General features: G+C 41.5%; 1 protein-coding gene across 1 annotated transcript in view; it reads left to right on the top strand.

Moving 5' to 3' along the window:
• The window catches only part of ppfia4 (PTPRF interacting protein alpha 4), a 632,398-nt gene that overhangs the window by 441,333 nt on the left and 173,291 nt on the right, over positions 1–17,774 (top strand). The window contains exon 3 of the mRNA XM_041195183.1: positions 12,135–12,236. Within this exon, the coding sequence (XP_041051117.1) occupies positions 12,135–12,236 (102 nt within the window). The remainder of the gene's footprint in view (positions 1–12,134; positions 12,237–17,774) is intronic.

Raw genomic sequence — 17,774 nt, 5'->3', positions numbered from 1 at the left:
GCATGGCAGGCCAGTGAGGCTGCAGGTAGATTTAAACAGCCCTAGAGATTCCTGATTTGACCTGAATATCCAGCACAGTGATAGAAATATTCAATAAAAATAAATTATCACCTCTTCTTCAGCCTGCTTCTGAAATCCCTGAACACCTTCTTGTTAGTGGAGGTACAGATCATTGTACCACAATTAGCTCTGTTTCCCTGTACTGGGGCAGCCAGCAAGCAGTTGAGCTGGAATATGAGGCAGGAAGCCTGGAACACCTTTTTCTACCTCATTTGAATGGCTCCAACTGGTCAGTGTTTCCTGCAAATGAAAGGCCAACGCTTTCTCTCTTGGAGAGTGGCAGAAATCCTCGGCCAAAGTAAAAGGGGTAGAGATCTTGGCCACTTAGGGCAGAAGGATCATGAGTTTTTTTTGTCTTTTTACAAATTGAGGGTATGTTGCAACACAAAGGTGGTGGGTTCTAAACCCACCATGACTGACTGTGAATTTGAATTTAATAAATTTGGTAATTTGTGGCTTAACACTGGAAAAATAGACACAAAAACAGCTATTTTATTGTAAAAGCCAGACTAGTTCACTGAAGACCTTCAGTAAAGGGAACTTGTCTGCATATGCCTCTGGTTTGGCACAATGAGTTTGATGATGAGATGGGGTAACAGAGGTGAAAAAACATAGTCATTTGATGTTTTGTTAAGGGGATTGTAGATCTATCTTTCCCAATGGATGATCTCACAATATTATTTCTTGCCTATATATCCTATAGAAGGAGATACAAATAGTCTGTTAGTAGTCACTGCCGTTTTGTTACCCCTGTGGTGCTTTTCTGGAATTGTTTGGAAATCATTTCTTGTTGGGGAAGATTATTTCTCTGTATTTTGTTTTTGCTTCATCATTCCTGATGGACGTGTTCAATTAAATTGTATGCAGTGAAAATGCTTTACATGGATAAGATATCTTTGAATTAAAATTGTGTAACTAGACTGTATTGGAAAACTGATTCCTATTGATTCATTTGACCCATCTCCCTGTGAAATTCCTTCACCAGCTGTGCAGTAGAACACCAGAATTGAGATATTTGAAATTCACAGTACTGTGGCTTTGTGCCCTTCAGTTCCTGCAGCACAGTTCAGTTAAAACCAAGGCAACAGGGACAGTTCATTGAAACATTGTCATCTCACTGAGACAGCTCTGTTGTAAATGGAACTGTCGGATGTGAAGCTGGCCTAGAACTTTTCATTGTATTCTCCAGATTCTACAGCAATAACTATTCAGAATGAAAACAGTGTTCTTGGAGACAGTTGCCAGGGCCATTCTTCACATTCTGGAATCTATATTGTCTCGAATTCTTTAGTTCTTGATAATACTGAATGCATGACAATAAAACAATTAATATTGCTGAAAAGATAAGTTTGTTCAACTCTTTAGTGCAGACATGTTTCTCATGGGCCTTGGCATTTTTGGTTCTCTACAACATTGGTGCAATTTTATTGTATGTTATCTTATTTATTAACTTTCCATTTTATTTGAGTTTGTTTTCTGGCCTCCTTGCTATGGATTTATTATGCACGTTGTTTTTTTCCCTTCTGCTTTCTTATTATTTAATGTGAAGTTAACATACTCCCAGTCTGTGAGAGGCTTGCTTTATCAAGTTTATTGGATGCTGTTTTGAGTGTCTACAGATATGTTGGGTTGCTGGTTTGACATTGCTGTTAAATATGTGTGGCTGTGTTGGACCCTGGTCGCTAGTTTAGTTAGACTAATGGATCCGGGTTGCACATTCGTTTTGGGATGACCTAGTTGGCACCATAGACAGAGTAGATCAGCAGACAGTTCTTATGTAGAACACATTCTATTTATTTACAAAGGAACTCAACAGCTGCATTTGTGTGCTTACAACTCAAGCCCTGCCACTACATTACAGACTGTAACTCAAGACAATTCCTACTGACTACTGAGGTAGCCTGTGCTACTCTGCTATTGCATTCTTAAGACCATGTGATCTTCCATTATAACATTCTTCTTATAGGAATATTATACATCAGATTACCACATCCCTCCCCCTTTACTCAGAAATACATTTTACAGTTACAAAGACAATTTTTCTCAAAATATGGAATTATTTATACAGATAAGTAATTTACAAATTCAGTCTTTCTGGAGGTTTCCTCATGCGTGTAGAACATCTCAGCTCCACAGTTTCAGATGCATTGTCAGGAACCTCCTTTCCAGGTGTTGTCCAAACATCATCATCTTTGGTGGGCACCTGCAAACCTGTTTCCTCAACTCTTGCAGGTACAGCCAATCCTTCAGATGCAGAATCACAGAATTTTAATGGTACAGAAGGAGGCCATTCAGCTCATCGTGTCTGCACCGGCTGTCCAAATGAGCATTATGACCTAATGCCATTGCCCTGCCTTTTCACTGTACCTCTGCATATTGTTTCTATTCAAATAATCATCTAATGCCCTCTTGAATGCCCCATTTGAACCTTCCTCCACCACACTTCCAGGCAGTGCATTCCAGACCCAAACCATTCGTTGTGTGAAAAAGTTTTTTCTCATGTTACATTTGCTTCTTTTGCAAATCACTTTAAATCTGTGTCCTCTCGTTCTTGATCCTTTTATGAGTGGGAACAGCTTCTCCCTATCTATTCTGTCCAGCCCCCTCATGATTTTGAACATTTCTGTCAAATCTCCTCTTAGCCGCCTTCTCCCCAAGGAGAACAGTCCCAACCTCTCCAATCTATTTTCGTAACTGAAGATTCTCATCCCTGGAACTATTCTTGTAAACCTCTTCTGCACTCTCTCCAATGTGTTCACATCCTTCCTATAATGTGGCACCCAGAACTGTACACAGTTGAAATCTAACAAGTGTCTTATATAAATTCAATGTAACCTCCTTGCTCTTGTACTCTATGCCCCTATTAATAAAGCCCAGGATATTATATGCTTTATTAGCTGCTCTCTCCACCTGTCCTGCCACCTTCAATAATCTATGCACATATACACCCAGGCCTTTCTGTTCCTGCACCCCTTTCAAAATTTCACCCCTTATTTTATACTGTCCATGTTCTTTCTACCAAAATGCATCATCTCACACTTCTCCGCATTGAACTTCATCTGCCACCTACCTGCCCACTCCACCACCTTGTCTATGTCCTTTGAAGTTCTACTCTGTCCTCTGCGCAGTTTACAACACTCCCAAGCTTCGTGCAATCCGCAAGCTTTGAAATTGTCTCCTGCACACCAAGATCTAGATCATTAATATATATATCAGAAAAAGCAAGGGTCCCAATACTGACCCCTGTGGAATCCCACTACAAACCTTTGTCCAGCCCAAAAAATATCCATTGACCATTACTCTCTGCTTCCTGTATTTCAGCCAATTTTGTATCCACGTTGCTACTGTCCCTTTTATTCCACGAGCAATAACTTCTCACAAGTCTGTTGTGTGGCACTGTATCAAATGCCTTTTGAAAGTCCATGTACACCACATTGACCTTTACTGTGACCTCTTCAAAAAAAACTCCAGCAAGTTAGTTAAACACGATTTCCTTTTTAGAAATTCATGCTGGCTTTTGCTTATCAACCCATATTTTTCCGTGTGACTACTAATTCTATCCCGAATAATTGTTTCTAGAATCCTGCCCACCACTGAAGTTAAACTGACTGGTCTGTAATTGCTGGGCTTATCCTTACAACCTTTTCTGAACAAGGGTGCAATGTTTGTGTTCTGCAGTCCTCTGGCACCTGCCCTGAGTCTAAAGAAGACTGAAAAATTATTGCCAATGCCCCTGTGATTTCTACTCTCACTTCTTTCAATATCCTTGGATGCATCTCATCCAGCCTTGGTGCCTTGTCAGCTTTAAGTACCGACAGCCTATTCAGTTATCAGTTTTGAACCCTTCTAGTGACAGATTCATTGTCTGTCATCGTGGTCTGGGTGGTATCTACCTCCTTGGTAAAGATGGATGCAAAGTACTCATTTAAATCTCAGCCATGGCCCTTTTGTCCATATGCAAATTTCCGTTTAGGCCCCTAATCGGCTTGACTCCTTTTACCACCTTTTTACTATTTATATGCCTGCAGAAGACTTTGGGATTCCCCTTTATGTTGGCTGCCAATCTTTTCTCATAATCCCTCTTCACTTCTCTAATATGCTTTTTCACCTCCCCTCCGAACCTTCTGTATTCCTCTTGGTTCTCAATTGCATTTTCTACCTGACACCTGTCATAAGCACACTTTTTCTTTTTTATCTTAATTTTTATCTCCTTTTTCTTCCAGAGATCTCTGGATTTGTTTGCCCTATCTTTCCCTTTTAATGAAATAAAGCTTGAGTGTACCCGAACCAATTCTTTTTTGAAGGTAGCCCATTGTTCAGCTACAGTTTTTCCTGCCAACCTTTCATTCCAGTCTATCTGGCTTAGCTCTGTTCCTTCCCCATCGAAGTTGGCTCTTTTCCAGTCAATTATTCTTACTCTGGATTGTCTATTGTCCTTTTCTATCATCATCCTAAATCGTACATTACAATGATCGCTGTTTCCTAAATGTTTCCCCCAATGTCACTTGATCTACTTGGTCCACCTCATTTCTAAGAACCAGGTCCAACAGTGCATCTTTTCTTGTTGGATTGGATACATACTGCTGTAGAAAATTTTCCTGAACACAATCTGGGAATTTTTGCCTTTCTCTGCCCTTAACACTACCACTATCCCAGTCTACATTTGGGTAATTAAAGTCACCCATTATAACTACTCTATAATGCTTGCATCTGTCTGTAATTTCCCTGCAGATTTGTTCTTCTACGTCCTTCTCACTAGTTTGCAGTCTATAGACTACACCAAGCAATGTAATTTTGTTCCTTGGCTCTAGCCAAATTGATTCTGTCTTTGAACCCTCTGGGACGTCCTCTTTCTCCAGCACTGTGATGCTGTCCTTAACCAATACCGCCACCCCTCCTCCTTCCCTTCCTTTCCCATTTTTTCTGTACCCAGGAATGTTTACACATCTGTACTCAGTTGAGTTCTTTCAACTGGAGACGTTGACGCAGTCGTGAACACTGGAGAAATCATTTCCTGAAACTTTGTTTCTCTCCTCCTTACATGATCTATATGTCTCTGTATGACTCAGTCTTCCACTTTCACATGTAAGAAAGAGGTCCAGTCACTGCCTCTTTTTCACCTGATAACCACCTGGGTCCTTCTCCAAAATTTTTCACACATACTGTCTCTCCTATGGTAACTTTCTGTCATGACTATGCCAGTCATGTCCAGTTTTCTAACTTCCCTGACTCTTTTCCACCCCCCCCCCAAAATTTGGCATTATTAAGCTTAATCTCGTTCTGAGACGGCGTTTCATCAACAATTCCGCAGGTTTGACACCTGTTGTCGTGTGAGGGGTGGAATTTTCCTATAATGGAAAAAAAAACATGCTAGCTTGGTCACAATAGAGTCTCCAGTTAATTTCTTCATGCCAGTTGTGAATGTTTGAACCACTGTCTTGGCCAGTCCATTCGAGGAAGGGTGGTATGGTGAAATTTTTACATGAGCGATACTGTTGAGGCTGATAAACCGTTGAAACTCAGCTCTCGTAAATGCTGTGCCGTTATCTGATACAACCACTTCTGGTAGTTTGTTGATGGCAAAACTTTGGCATAGCTTGTCAATTGTAGCAGAAGATGTTGATGACTTCGCCTCATATATGTCCATCCATTTTGAATGAGCATCAACAATAAGGAGAAACATTGTTCCCAGAAAAGCTCCTGAATAGTCAATATGTAATCGCACCCATGGCCTTCCTGGCCACTCCCAAGGGCATAATGGAGCTGTTAGAGGTAACTTTTACACTTGCTGACACTGCATACAACTTCTCACTAAGCTCTCTATTTCTTCATCCATTCCAGGCCACCAAAGGACACAGAGCATGCTATGTGAACCATGTAGTTCAGTTAACAATGGCTTTCGTCCTTTTGGGAGAACAATCACTTGAACTCCCCACAATAAGATACCATCCTGTTGATTATCTCATATCTTCTCTGAAAATACGGTTTCATTTTGTCAGATTCCTGCTCTTGTGACCAACCTTGAAGAACTTGTTCTCGTACTTTGGATAAGACTGGGTCTCGACTTGCCCAATCTCTTATCTGTCTAGCACATATCGGTGATGAACCTAAGAAGTTCAATAATAAAATTAGTTCTTGAGGAACTGGAACATCCTCATCGTTTTCTTTCGAAGGCAAACGACTAAGTGCATCAGCGATTGCAATCTGATTTCTAGGCCTATGGATGAAAGTATACACATATGCTGCCAGGATCACTGCCCACTCTGTATTCTTGCTGAGGTTGGTATTGCCCTGTTCTCCCTGAACAATCCTAGCAAAGGTTTGTGGTCTGAAACAATAGTAAAATGACGACTGTGTACATATTGGTGAAATTTCTTGACAACAAAGATGATTGACGAGCCTTCATTTTCCATTTGTGAGTATCTCTTTTCTGCTGTGTTGAGCTTTCTTGATACATATCCAATAGGATGTTCTGAACCATTGTCCATTTGATGGGAGAGCACTGCTCCCACTCCATAGCATCACATGTCAAAACTAACTCTTCTTTGGTCAAAATGTACGAATAGGGTGGATGAGTGCAACAGTTGTTTCACCTTTGTGAAAGCTTCTTTCTGTGGTGTTTGCCAAAACCAATGTTGGTTTTTCTTGAGTAAATAATACAGGAGTGCCAGTTCTGTCAACAAATTAGGCAAGAAGTGTCCATAGTAATTGATCACCTCCAAGAATGATTTGAGTTCGGAGGTGCCCTTTGGTGCTGGTGCCTCTCTAATGGCTCTCACTTTTCCCTCAACAGTGTGGGGCCTCTGTGAATCTATCCTGTGACCTAAATAAATTATCTCCTTCACTTGGAATGTGCACTTTTTTTTTAAGTGCACTCCCATCTGTTAGAAACGTTTCAAAATGTCTTCCAAGTTAGCCAAATGTTCATTTTCAGTCAGCCCTGTCACCAGAATGTCATCTAAATAATCTACAACGTGAGGCAATCTCTGCAGTAAACTTTCCATTGTTCCCTAGAATATGGCACAAACTTTTGATACACCAAAAGGCAAACGGGTATATTGGTGCAATCCTTTGTGTGCATTAATTGTGACAAATATCTCGAGGCCTTCTCTAACTCCAATTGTTAATAAACACGATTCATATAAAGCTTCGTGTAGGCAGTTCCATCTGCCGGCTTAGCATACAGGTCTTCAATTTTTGGTATAGGGTGTCAGCCCAACTTAGCCACTTTATTAACAGTCAATTTGTAGTCTCCACAAATTCAGATGCCGAGGTCGGGGACTATTGGTGCTGCCCATTCTGGGAACTGCACAGGTTGTATAATTACCAGTTTCTCTAGTCCGTCCAATTCGGCATCTACCTTTTCCTGCATTGCACTGGGGGCTAGTGTCTGGATCCACATGAATTTTAGCTTGTGGTCCATGGATCTTTCCGAGTTCATCTTGGAAAACTGAGGTGTATTTTTGTAGTGGCTCAGGTAGCCCATTGGCTCTCAGCGGGAAGCTCTCAGCCCAATTCAATTTAATTTCTTTCAGCCAGTTTCGTCAAAGGAGACTTGGCCTCTCATCTGCTACAACCATCAAGGGTAATTTAACTGATTGACTTCCGTACTGTACAGTAACCCTGCTTATGTCTTTGATTTTGATGTCTTCTCCCGTGTAAGTTTTCAATTTGGCATCTGTTTCTTCCAAATTTAATTTATATTCCCCATAATTCAGGTATGTGAAGGAATGGTCACCTATTACCTTAGTGAAAGCTCCTGTGTCCACCTCCATTCTGATAGATCTATTATTCACCCTGTTACATAGATTGGTTCTGTTCTTCCTACCTTTAAATTATACAATGAATAAGTATCTGAAACTGTTACTTCAGGCTCTTCTACATTATGGATCTCATGGGGTTTTTTCTTTTGAACTTCCATTGATTACAAGGTTGTTGACTTCCACCTCTGTTACCATTATTCCATGTTTTCGCTGCCACTTCATTTCTTTGTATTTGTCTGCAAGCAGTGGCTGCTTTCCGCTTTTCATCAGAGCTGTGCATTTTTGCGGCCTTTTTGGCTGGGGCTCCCCGCTCAACATGGAGGACGGTGCTATTTTGCTCTTTCTCTATGGCTTTTGAGTCCCTCATTGTGCTTTCCAAGGCGAGTTTTATTTCTAGCTCCTAAAAATCCAAATTTGTTTCTGACAGTAATCTCTTCTGAATCGTATCTTCATTTATACTGTACACCAAATGATTTCTAAGCATATCATTTATAGATGTACCAAACTCGCAATATTCTGTTAACTATTTCAAACTTGCCACATAACAAGCAACTGTCTCCCCGGGGCTCTTTTCTTGAGTTAAATTTGAACTGTTGCATCATTACCAAGGGCTTAGGCTGGTAATGGCTCTTCACAAGCTTCACAAAGTGACCAAAACATTTTGTATTCGGGGCACTGGGTGCCATCAAACTTCGAATCAATCCATAGGTCTTATTCCACATGTGAATAAGAGGATCGCTCACCTTTTCTCCCCTGCAATGTTGTTAGCTTGGAAAAAGAACGTGAGGCGTTCAACATAATGAGACCAATTGTCCGCGGTTGGGTTGAAAATATCAACTCTTCCAAGCTGTGGCATGCCTCGAGGGGATTGCTTTGACAATTAGGACAGAAATTCTACTTACAATTACCATGTGAGGTACGGTCCACTTTCAGTTCACTTGATTTCCTTCCTCACCTTTTGCTTTTTTTCTCCTCCTTCCTCCATTTTTCTTGCTTTTTCCTCATCACCAGTTTGTTGGATCCTGGTCACTAGTTTAGTTGGACTAATGGATCTGGGTTACATGTTCGTTTTGGGATGGCTGAGTTGGTACCATAGACAGAGTAGATCAGCAGACAGTTCTTATGTAGAACACATTCTATTTATTTACAAAGGAACTCAGCAGTTACACTTGTGTGCTTACAACTCAAAGCCTGTCTCTACATTACAGACTTTAACTCTAGACTACTCCAACTGACTACTGACCCTGCTATTGGATACTAAGATCATGTGATCTTCCATTCTCACATTCTTCTTAAAGGTATATCAGATTACCATAGACTGGTTGCGCTGATTTTCTTTTGTTGTGCTGGTCCCTAGTTTTGTCATCTTTTCTCTTGAAGATGACAATTTATTTTGAAGGATTGGTCCCATGGGTGCTGGAAGCTTTCTGATCTGCGTTAGCATTCTTCATATTTGGGCTCAGATAGCAAGTGCCAACAGACTGGCATTGTTGCCAAATCGGATAATCTTCTCATTGATATCCACACTTGCACTTTCCACCATCTGTTACCAGAGTAAGTTTAAAAACCAGACTGACTCTTCCATGGTTTTACAGACACTATCTCCCACTTCCCCAAACCTGAGGACACTTATCCGAACTGTTGTGTCCCTACCTTTGATGCAATTGAGCTAAGCCAGCATGGAACAGAGAGTGTACCTGCATGTCTCTTGGTCTACATAGTTCAGCACCAAATGATATGTTTACGCAATGGCTAATCCAGTGATATGGGACCTTAGAACACAAAAAGGAAAAACTGCTGGAAATCTGAAATACAAACAGAAAATACTGGGTATACTCTAACGGTCAGGCAACAGTAAGGGAGAGAAAAACAGTTATGTTTCAGGTCTGTGACCTTTCATTGGAGTGGGACCATGGTGTGCCACTAGACCTGAAATGCATTTCTTTCTAATATTCATTTCATCATCATGACTGCCTTGGAAACATCACTCGTCCCTGCCTTTCCCTTTTCCTCACTATGGCTATCACTTTACCACCTTGATGTTTGAATTCTTTAATGCTTTAAGTTATCCTCCCCACTTCCACTCTGTATAAGTTTTAATTCATGTATTTTGTCACTGCTCATGAACTAGACTAGCCATATAAATAAAAACAAAAAAACTGCGGATGCTGGAAATCCAAAACAAAAACAGAATTACCTGGAAAAACTCAGCAGGTCTGGCAGCATCGGCGGACAAGAAAAGAGTTGACGTTTCGTGTCCTCATGACCCTTCGACAGAACTGAGTGAATCCAAGAAAGGGGTGAAATATAAGCTGGTTCATTCGTTTAGATAATATCACCAACTTTAACACCTATGTGTTCTTTTGTTCTGTTGTCTGTGACATCTTTTGATGATCTGCTTCTATCACTGCTTGTTTGTCCCTACAACCACACCAACCCCCTCCACTTCTCTCCCCCCACCCAAACCGCACCCCCCCCAAACACACACGCGCACACGCGCACACACACACACACACACACACACACACACACACACACACACACACTTTAAACCAGCTTATATTTCACCCCTTCCTTGGATTCACTCAGTTCTGTCGAAGGGTCATGAGGACTCGAAACGTCAACTCTTTTCTTCTCCGCCGATGCTGCCAGACCTGCTGAGATTTTCCAGGTAATTTTGTTTTTGTTTTAGCCATATAAATACTGTGGCTATAAGAACAGGCCAGAGGTTAGGAATCCTGTGGTAAGTAACTCACCTCCTGACTCCCCAAAGTCTGTCCATCATCTACAAGGCACAAGTCAGGATGAGTGCAGCTCCAACAACACTCAAGAAGCTTGACACCATCCAGGACAAAGCAGCCCACTTGATTGGCACCCCATCCACAAACATTCACTCCCTCCACCACTGACACACAGTGGCAGCAGTGTGTACCATCTACAAGATGCATTGCAGGAACTCACCAAGGCGTCTTAGATGGCACCTCCCAAATCTAATACCGCTACTATCTAGAAGGACAAGGGCAGCAGATCGGAACACCACCACTTGGAAGTTCCCCTCCATGCCACTCATTATCCTGACTTGGAAATATATCGCCATTCCTTTATTGTCACTGGGTCAAAATCCTGGAACCCCCCTCCCCAACAGCACTGTGGGTGTATCTATACCACATAGATTGCAGCGGTTCAAGAAGACAGCTCACCACCACCTTCTCAAGGACAGTTAGAGCTGGGCAATAAATGCTTGCCTAGCCAGTGATGCCTACAACCCATGAATGGAGAAAAAAAAATATTATTGCTTGCTGAAAATCCTCTAATTCCATTATCCAAGCCGGGTAACATCGACTCCCTGTACACGTTCCAATGAGTTTCAAGATCCTTATTCTATGGTCTCTGCTATCTCTCTGGTGTCTCTGCAGTCTTATGTTCTGACTTGCCTACTTCACTATTCTGACAGTGATCAATTCCCCCTCTGCTCTTCCTACCCGCCATGGACAGGAATCTGCTTTTCTTTCTGTTACTGTCCCTGTCCTGCTCTAGCATGCTGTCCTCAAATCCTTCCAGCTTTACAATCTCCCTACTGATTTTAAAAGCTTTTTTTAAAATAAAAATATTTTTATCCCTCTTTATATCAGCTATTTCAACTCATGCCCCCATTTTGTTTCTTTCCTCCTGCCCAATGTCATATTATTGTATTATTGACAGTGATGTTAATCTACCCTAGGGGTTTTGAACTGTAAAATACACTTGTAAAACGCTATGTGACACTTTTTCAGCTCTAACTTTCCAAGAAGTGCCCTTTGAAGTATTGCAGTCCAAACAGATTTCTTTTCAGAAACATAAGACAGAATGAAAGTGGCCAATCTTTTCTTTAAAGTCTTCCTTGTATGGTTTTGTATGAAAGTTCCTATTTTTACACTCCCTTCACATGTGTCTGCATAAGTACACGCACGCAGTCTTGTGCAGTTGTGCATTTTTACTCACCTCCCAGGTTTTAACCGCTTGGTTGCTGGTTTATGATTCTCATTGAACTGAGGTCAGTGCTCTGGAAGTGGAAGCTAGATGTCCCTAAAATAGTTTTCAACTGCTAACAACCTTTATTTCCCCATGATGACTTTGGGCCGTTCAACTGACACAGTTGGTGATCTGTGAGGACTCTTCAAAAACACTAAGATAGGAGGAGAAAATTTATAGTACTTCACCTGGAAAAGATAATTCCTGATTCCAACATAATTTTTAATTGCCATCAAATGCTGTATGTATTATCTTGAATTATTACTAAACAGATGTGTAAAACTTCTGTTCCTTTTGCAGGAGTTTGCCGCACTAACAAAGGAATTGAATGCCTGCAGGGAACAACTTTTGGAGAAAGAGGAGGAGATCTCTGAACTGAAAGCAGAGAGGAACAATACCAGAGTGAGTAAGATCAATCAATCCCATTTTACGAGATAAAGGGATAACGGTTATGAGACTCAACTGAGAAAGACATTGGTAGCTGTTTCAAACAAGTCTGTATAGAAATAACACCAGTATAGATCAGTGGATCTTAAATCTCTAATATGTATATGGCTGATTGTCAAAAAATGCATTTTCTTGCAGGTGAGTGAAGGTATTTTTCCGCTTCCCCTGCTATGAATCGGATCTTTAGGAGTTGAATAGGAGAAGGACATTAAATGCATGTCCCATGGATTTTTCCTTCTTACCTAGTATGCAAGTTTCTGAATTGTATTCAGTCGTTCCCAGAGTAGTTGAGATCAGGCATTTGGTGGGTGATGATGTTGAGTTGGAGCTCTGCGATGCAGTCTAGCTTGTCCTCTAAACATTCCACCATCTCCCCCCTCTGCCTTGCTGATGGTACTATCTCATGTTGTGGTAAAGATCTCTCTGGATGCTAGTAACTGTCCACATTTTCTCCAAGTGATTGTTGTTGATGTGCAAGTCCACAAGTTACGACTTGGGCGAGAAATTTATCACAGCCAATCTCAACACTGTCTTCATTCAGCATCGTATATTCCAGCAGGCTTAGGATACTTGTCAAGACATTTGTGTTTTCCCATCTGGCCCTTAATGACTCCCAAGCTTGATCAGCTACTTTAATATAGACTGAAGATTAAACTTCAAAGCTTCCTAATTTACATGGTTCAGTATCACTCGCAGCAGTTAATTTATCCAGTGACCCCCTTGGATAAAAGGCAATGACGTAAATATGATGGGAATGTCATGAAAATATAATTATCATAATATTATGAGTTATTGTAAAGATAGGTTAATAGTGGGGTTTGGATAGTTTCTCTGTGTGTGGCATTTAATTGAATTGGATACAGTTGGTCAGCAGGCTTTGAGTCATCAATAAAGAAGCTAGGTTTGAAATGCTAAATTCATAAACATGTATGAAGTTTTAGAATGTGAGGTGTGAGGAAAATTTGCATTTATAGATAATTTAGGGTCGTTTGAATTTCAAAGAGATGGTAGGATGTTACACCTAGCCAGAAGAAGATAAACCAAACAGTGTCTTTATTTTTCCCAAAGGTTACTGATAATATGAACACTGTGAAAGATTTATATTATAAGAAAGGTAGAGTTCCAAAGACAAATGTGAAAAGCCTCCACCCTCTGTGTATCAAGTTGCTGTCTACAGGAACCAAAGTTGAGAAAACTCGCTTTGAATTCCACTGTCCAGGGTATTGTGTTGCTTTGCCTGGGTCTGTTTAAATCTATTCGTTTTAACGGGGGTGTAACTGGAAGCCAGATTAATTAGGGGTTTTGGAAGTTATTATAGTAGTAATTTGTAGATTTATGTACATGCTTGAAATCTTTTGTTAATAAATGTTTAATTTAGTTTTTTAAAAACCTCTGAAGTCGTGGTAATCTTATTACTTCTGAATTCAGAGCATGCATCTCGAAATAAGTACAAATTGCAAAACAGTTGTGACCACATGATCAAGTTTCCATCATGGATTTGATCTGCCTGGCACACATCATCTGCCACGTCATAACGGAACTAACTTGGCTGAACAGCCTTTTTCTCTGCTGTATAGTCTATGTATTTCTCGTTAAATGCTTTGGAAAAGTTTGTATTCAGGCATGATCTGACTCTGGCAAGTAAATTGGAGAAGTGTCAGGTGACCTTTCAAATCTAGCTATTAAGGTTTTTCCAGGCAGATATCCTAAACATGTTGGCTTATAAACAATTGCTTCTTTCTTGATCTCCAATACAACATCAGTGATGACTCTGAAGATCAAAGAGTATCTATTTGTTCCTCCATATGCTCAGATTTTATGCAACACAGCAGCTGAGCACCCCCATTTAATTGTCTGCTCTAACTTTTGACACCACCTCACTTAAACTGTGTCTAAGGTACTGGTAAAAGTATTTACCTTGTGGCATCTTCCAGTATATTCTTTTAATTTATTCTCCCAGTTTTTTATCCATTGCTTTCAAATCAGAGTTTCTGAATTCAATTGCAATTATTGTATTACCATTTTTTTCTGACCCATAACATAATGTTGAATTTATTCACAATTTGATAGCTGAGACTCTGATGCTCCTTATCTTCTCATTTTCTCTACCTTGGGCATATTACTAAGCAGTGAATCATGTATACTTGCTTCCAAAAAATAAAAGAACTGCAACTGTTTAAAATCAAAGCCAAAAACAGAAAATGCTGGAAATGCATAAAGTCCAGTAATGATTTTTTTAAATAAATGACCAGTTAGTTTTTAAGTGTAAGACCCTTTCTGAGCCTGAAAGATGATTAAAACCCTTTGTGGAGTGGAAGAGCAAAAAGGACCAGGCTGGGGCAAGAAAACATTGAATCACAGAGAAGAGATTAATGAATGAAATAATCTGCAAACTGTTTAATTGAAACACAGAAATCTATTGAGTGGTATAAAAAGCTGCTTGATAGAGAAGACTTGCATTTATATAATGCCTTTCATAACCTCAGGGCCACCCGTAGTGGTTTACTGCCAATTAAATGAAGCACTTTTGAAGGGTAATCGCTGCTGTAATGAATAGGGAAATGAAACAGCCAGATTGAGTACAGCAATTCCCATAAACAGCAAGAAATAATGACCAAATAATGTATTTTAGCAATGTTGGTTGAGGGATAAATATTGACCAGGACACCGAGGAGAACTCCCCTGCTTCTCTAAGGTATGGTGCCATGTGATCTTTTATTTCCATCAGGGCCTCACTTTGACATCCCAGCTGGAAAACGGCACCTCAGCCAATGCAGCATTCCTGATTACTGCGCTGGAGTATAAGCCCAGATTCTGTGTTCAAGTCCTTTGGAATGGGACAGCATAAGAGTTTATTTTGTTTGCCAAAGAATGCTGGTAAATAGCAGAGGCAAGAATGCTGCCACTGAGCCACAACTAAAGAGCATCTGTAAAGGAGCAAGCTTGGTGAAAAGTGTAGCACAAATTCATAGAGGAAAAATAGTAAGAAAATGAAAGGAAAAGGAAAATTAAGAAAAGAAACACTTTTGCAAGGCTGGCTGACCTGTTGCGGATTTCTTTAATTTTGATACTCGTGCCTCTCTTTAAAATAAATCCTTCATCACCTTGTTGAGCTTTACTGTACTTTTAAACATAATTTGATGTAACTATATACACTTTCTGTAATTGCTAAACCAATCCAATTAATCTTAATCTATTGATGAAAACTTCACCAAAGAAATCACCAAGGAAGGGGCAAGGACAGTTAGTTTTTTCTGTCTTCTATCCAAATTGTCATATTTTACTCAATCTAAGATAACTGAACTCTTTGATTGCTGTCAAATACTTAGACAAAAGTAGCTAAAAGATCTACATAAGCTCACCTTTTCTTTTACAATCTTCGTATGCTGTTGCATAAAACTTCATTTCACTCCCCAGCTTTAATTATGCCTTCATTCAGCCAGCTATACTCCGCTTCATATTCCAACTGCCACTTTCAGCTTCCAGTACTAAATTTCTTATGATTCATTAATTAGTATAATTTTTAATTAGTAGACCCAACTTCATTCATTATATTCATCTTTTTCCACGATGGCTAGGGTTTTTTTTTAGCAAAGCCTTTGATTTATTAAAGCCTCCCCTTCCTTATTCTGACTGCTTATCTCCTCCACCTCCTACATACTTATGTGTTCCATTCCTGGAAAAAAAGCTTTTATTTTTAGCCATTTAAAATTTTTATGTTCATTTTCCTTCTCTCTCCAGCTCTCCCCAGGCCAATTCCCAGTCCAAAGGGGAGGCCTGCTACCATCTGCTGTGCTTTGGGCCTTATTATTTCTGACTGCTGCTGGATGTGTTAGACTAACTTAACAGTGAATCGATCTCCATTTTTCTTTCTGTCTCCACTTCTCTTTCCCATCTCCCTCACCTGGATTTTGGTGAGGACTTTTTACTCAGATGGGAGCCAGCTTAAATCACGTGCTACATAGAGTCAGCCATGGGCACAAATGCCCATCCTGCCATTCTCTAAGAAAATGTATTGAAACATTTATATATTGTAACATAACTCTGTTGAACCCATCTCAATTCTCAGTTTCACCTGTTTCAATTTCACCCATTTCAACTACCATTTAATTACCCTTTAACTAACGATTAAAGCCAGCTCCTTCACTCTACCTTTCATCATATCTTGTCAGCAATGATATCAAACTGGATATTAATGCCATAGAGCCACAGAGTCATAGGCTGTTCTTTTACTATTTACCAGCCTTCTTTGCCAAACAAAATAAATTCTTATGCAGTGCAGTTTGTTCATAATCTGATTCATAACAATGTATTTCATATTATTGAGAGCTGGATGATCTTACTGTATGTTAGAGGTATTAAACTAAAATCAGGCAAAGTCAAAACGTGGTTAGGATTAAAAGAGAAAAAGCAATTGCGAGAAAGTTTAATCTGTTTATTTGTCTGTGTGGGTAAAATGTATACTGGAATGGATCCAGAGAGTGGCTTTCCTCCAGCTTTCTGCCATTCAATCTTTATCCTTTCCATCTCAGTAACTCTGTACTGTCTCTGGACACTCTCTCTCTCCCTCTCCCCCCATCTCTATCTACTCTGCTTGCTTCTTGCTCCCTCTTCCCACCTTCCCCTCCCCATCTCTGTTTGCTTCTCACTCTCTCTGCCTGCCCCACCCTCCCTCTCTCACTCTGTCTCCCTCCTGCCCCCTCCCTCCCCTCCCTCCCTCTCCCTCCGCTTCCCTTCCTCCCCCTCCCTCCCTCCCCCTCCCTCCCTCCCTCCCCCTCCCTCCCTCCCTCCCGCTTGACCCCTCCGACCCCCACGCCCCTCTCCCCTCCCTCGCTCTCTCTACTCCCTCGCCGTCTCCCACTCCTGCCCTCTGCCTGCCCCTCCCTCCTTCCACCTCCATCGCTCCACCAGCCGCTCCCTCCCTCCACCTGCTCCTCCATCTCTCCCTCTCTCCCTCCACCTGCCATTCCCTCCCTCCCTCTCCCACCTAACCTCCCTCCCTCCCTCTGCCTCTGCCTGCCCCTCCCTCCCTCTGCCGGTCCCCCTCTCTCCTTCCCTCCCTCGCTCTGCCAACCCCTCTCTCCTTCTGCCAGTCCCTCTCTCCTTCTGCCTGCCCGTCCCTCCCTCACTCCCTCCCCCTCTCATTCGCTCCCTCGTTCTCTCTCTCTCCCCCTATGCCTGTCCCTCTCTCTCTCGCTCTTACCCCGCCCTCTGCCAGCCCCTCTCCCTCTGCCTGCCACTGTCTCCCTCCCTCCCTTTCTCTCTCCCTCCCCTTCACTCCATCCGCCTGCTCCCCCGCCCATCCCTGCCCTCCCTCACTCACTCCGTCTGTCCCCCTTCCATCCCTCCACCTGCCCTTCCCACTGCTTGCCACTCCCTCCCTCCGCCTGCCACTCCCTCCCTCCGCCTGCCCCTCCCTCCCGCCCTCTCCCCCTGCCTGCCCCTCCCTCCCGCCCTCTCCCTCTGCCTGCCCCTCCCTCCTGCCCCCTCCCT

This window comes from Carcharodon carcharias, chromosome 9, assembly GCF_017639515.1.
Source record: "Carcharodon carcharias isolate sCarCar2 chromosome 9, sCarCar2.pri, whole genome shotgun sequence".
Classification (NCBI taxonomy): domain Eukaryota; kingdom Metazoa; phylum Chordata; class Chondrichthyes; order Lamniformes; family Lamnidae; genus Carcharodon; species Carcharodon carcharias.
Note: the sequence above shows the minus strand (reverse complement) of the source record. Positions and strands in the feature narration are given on the sequence as shown.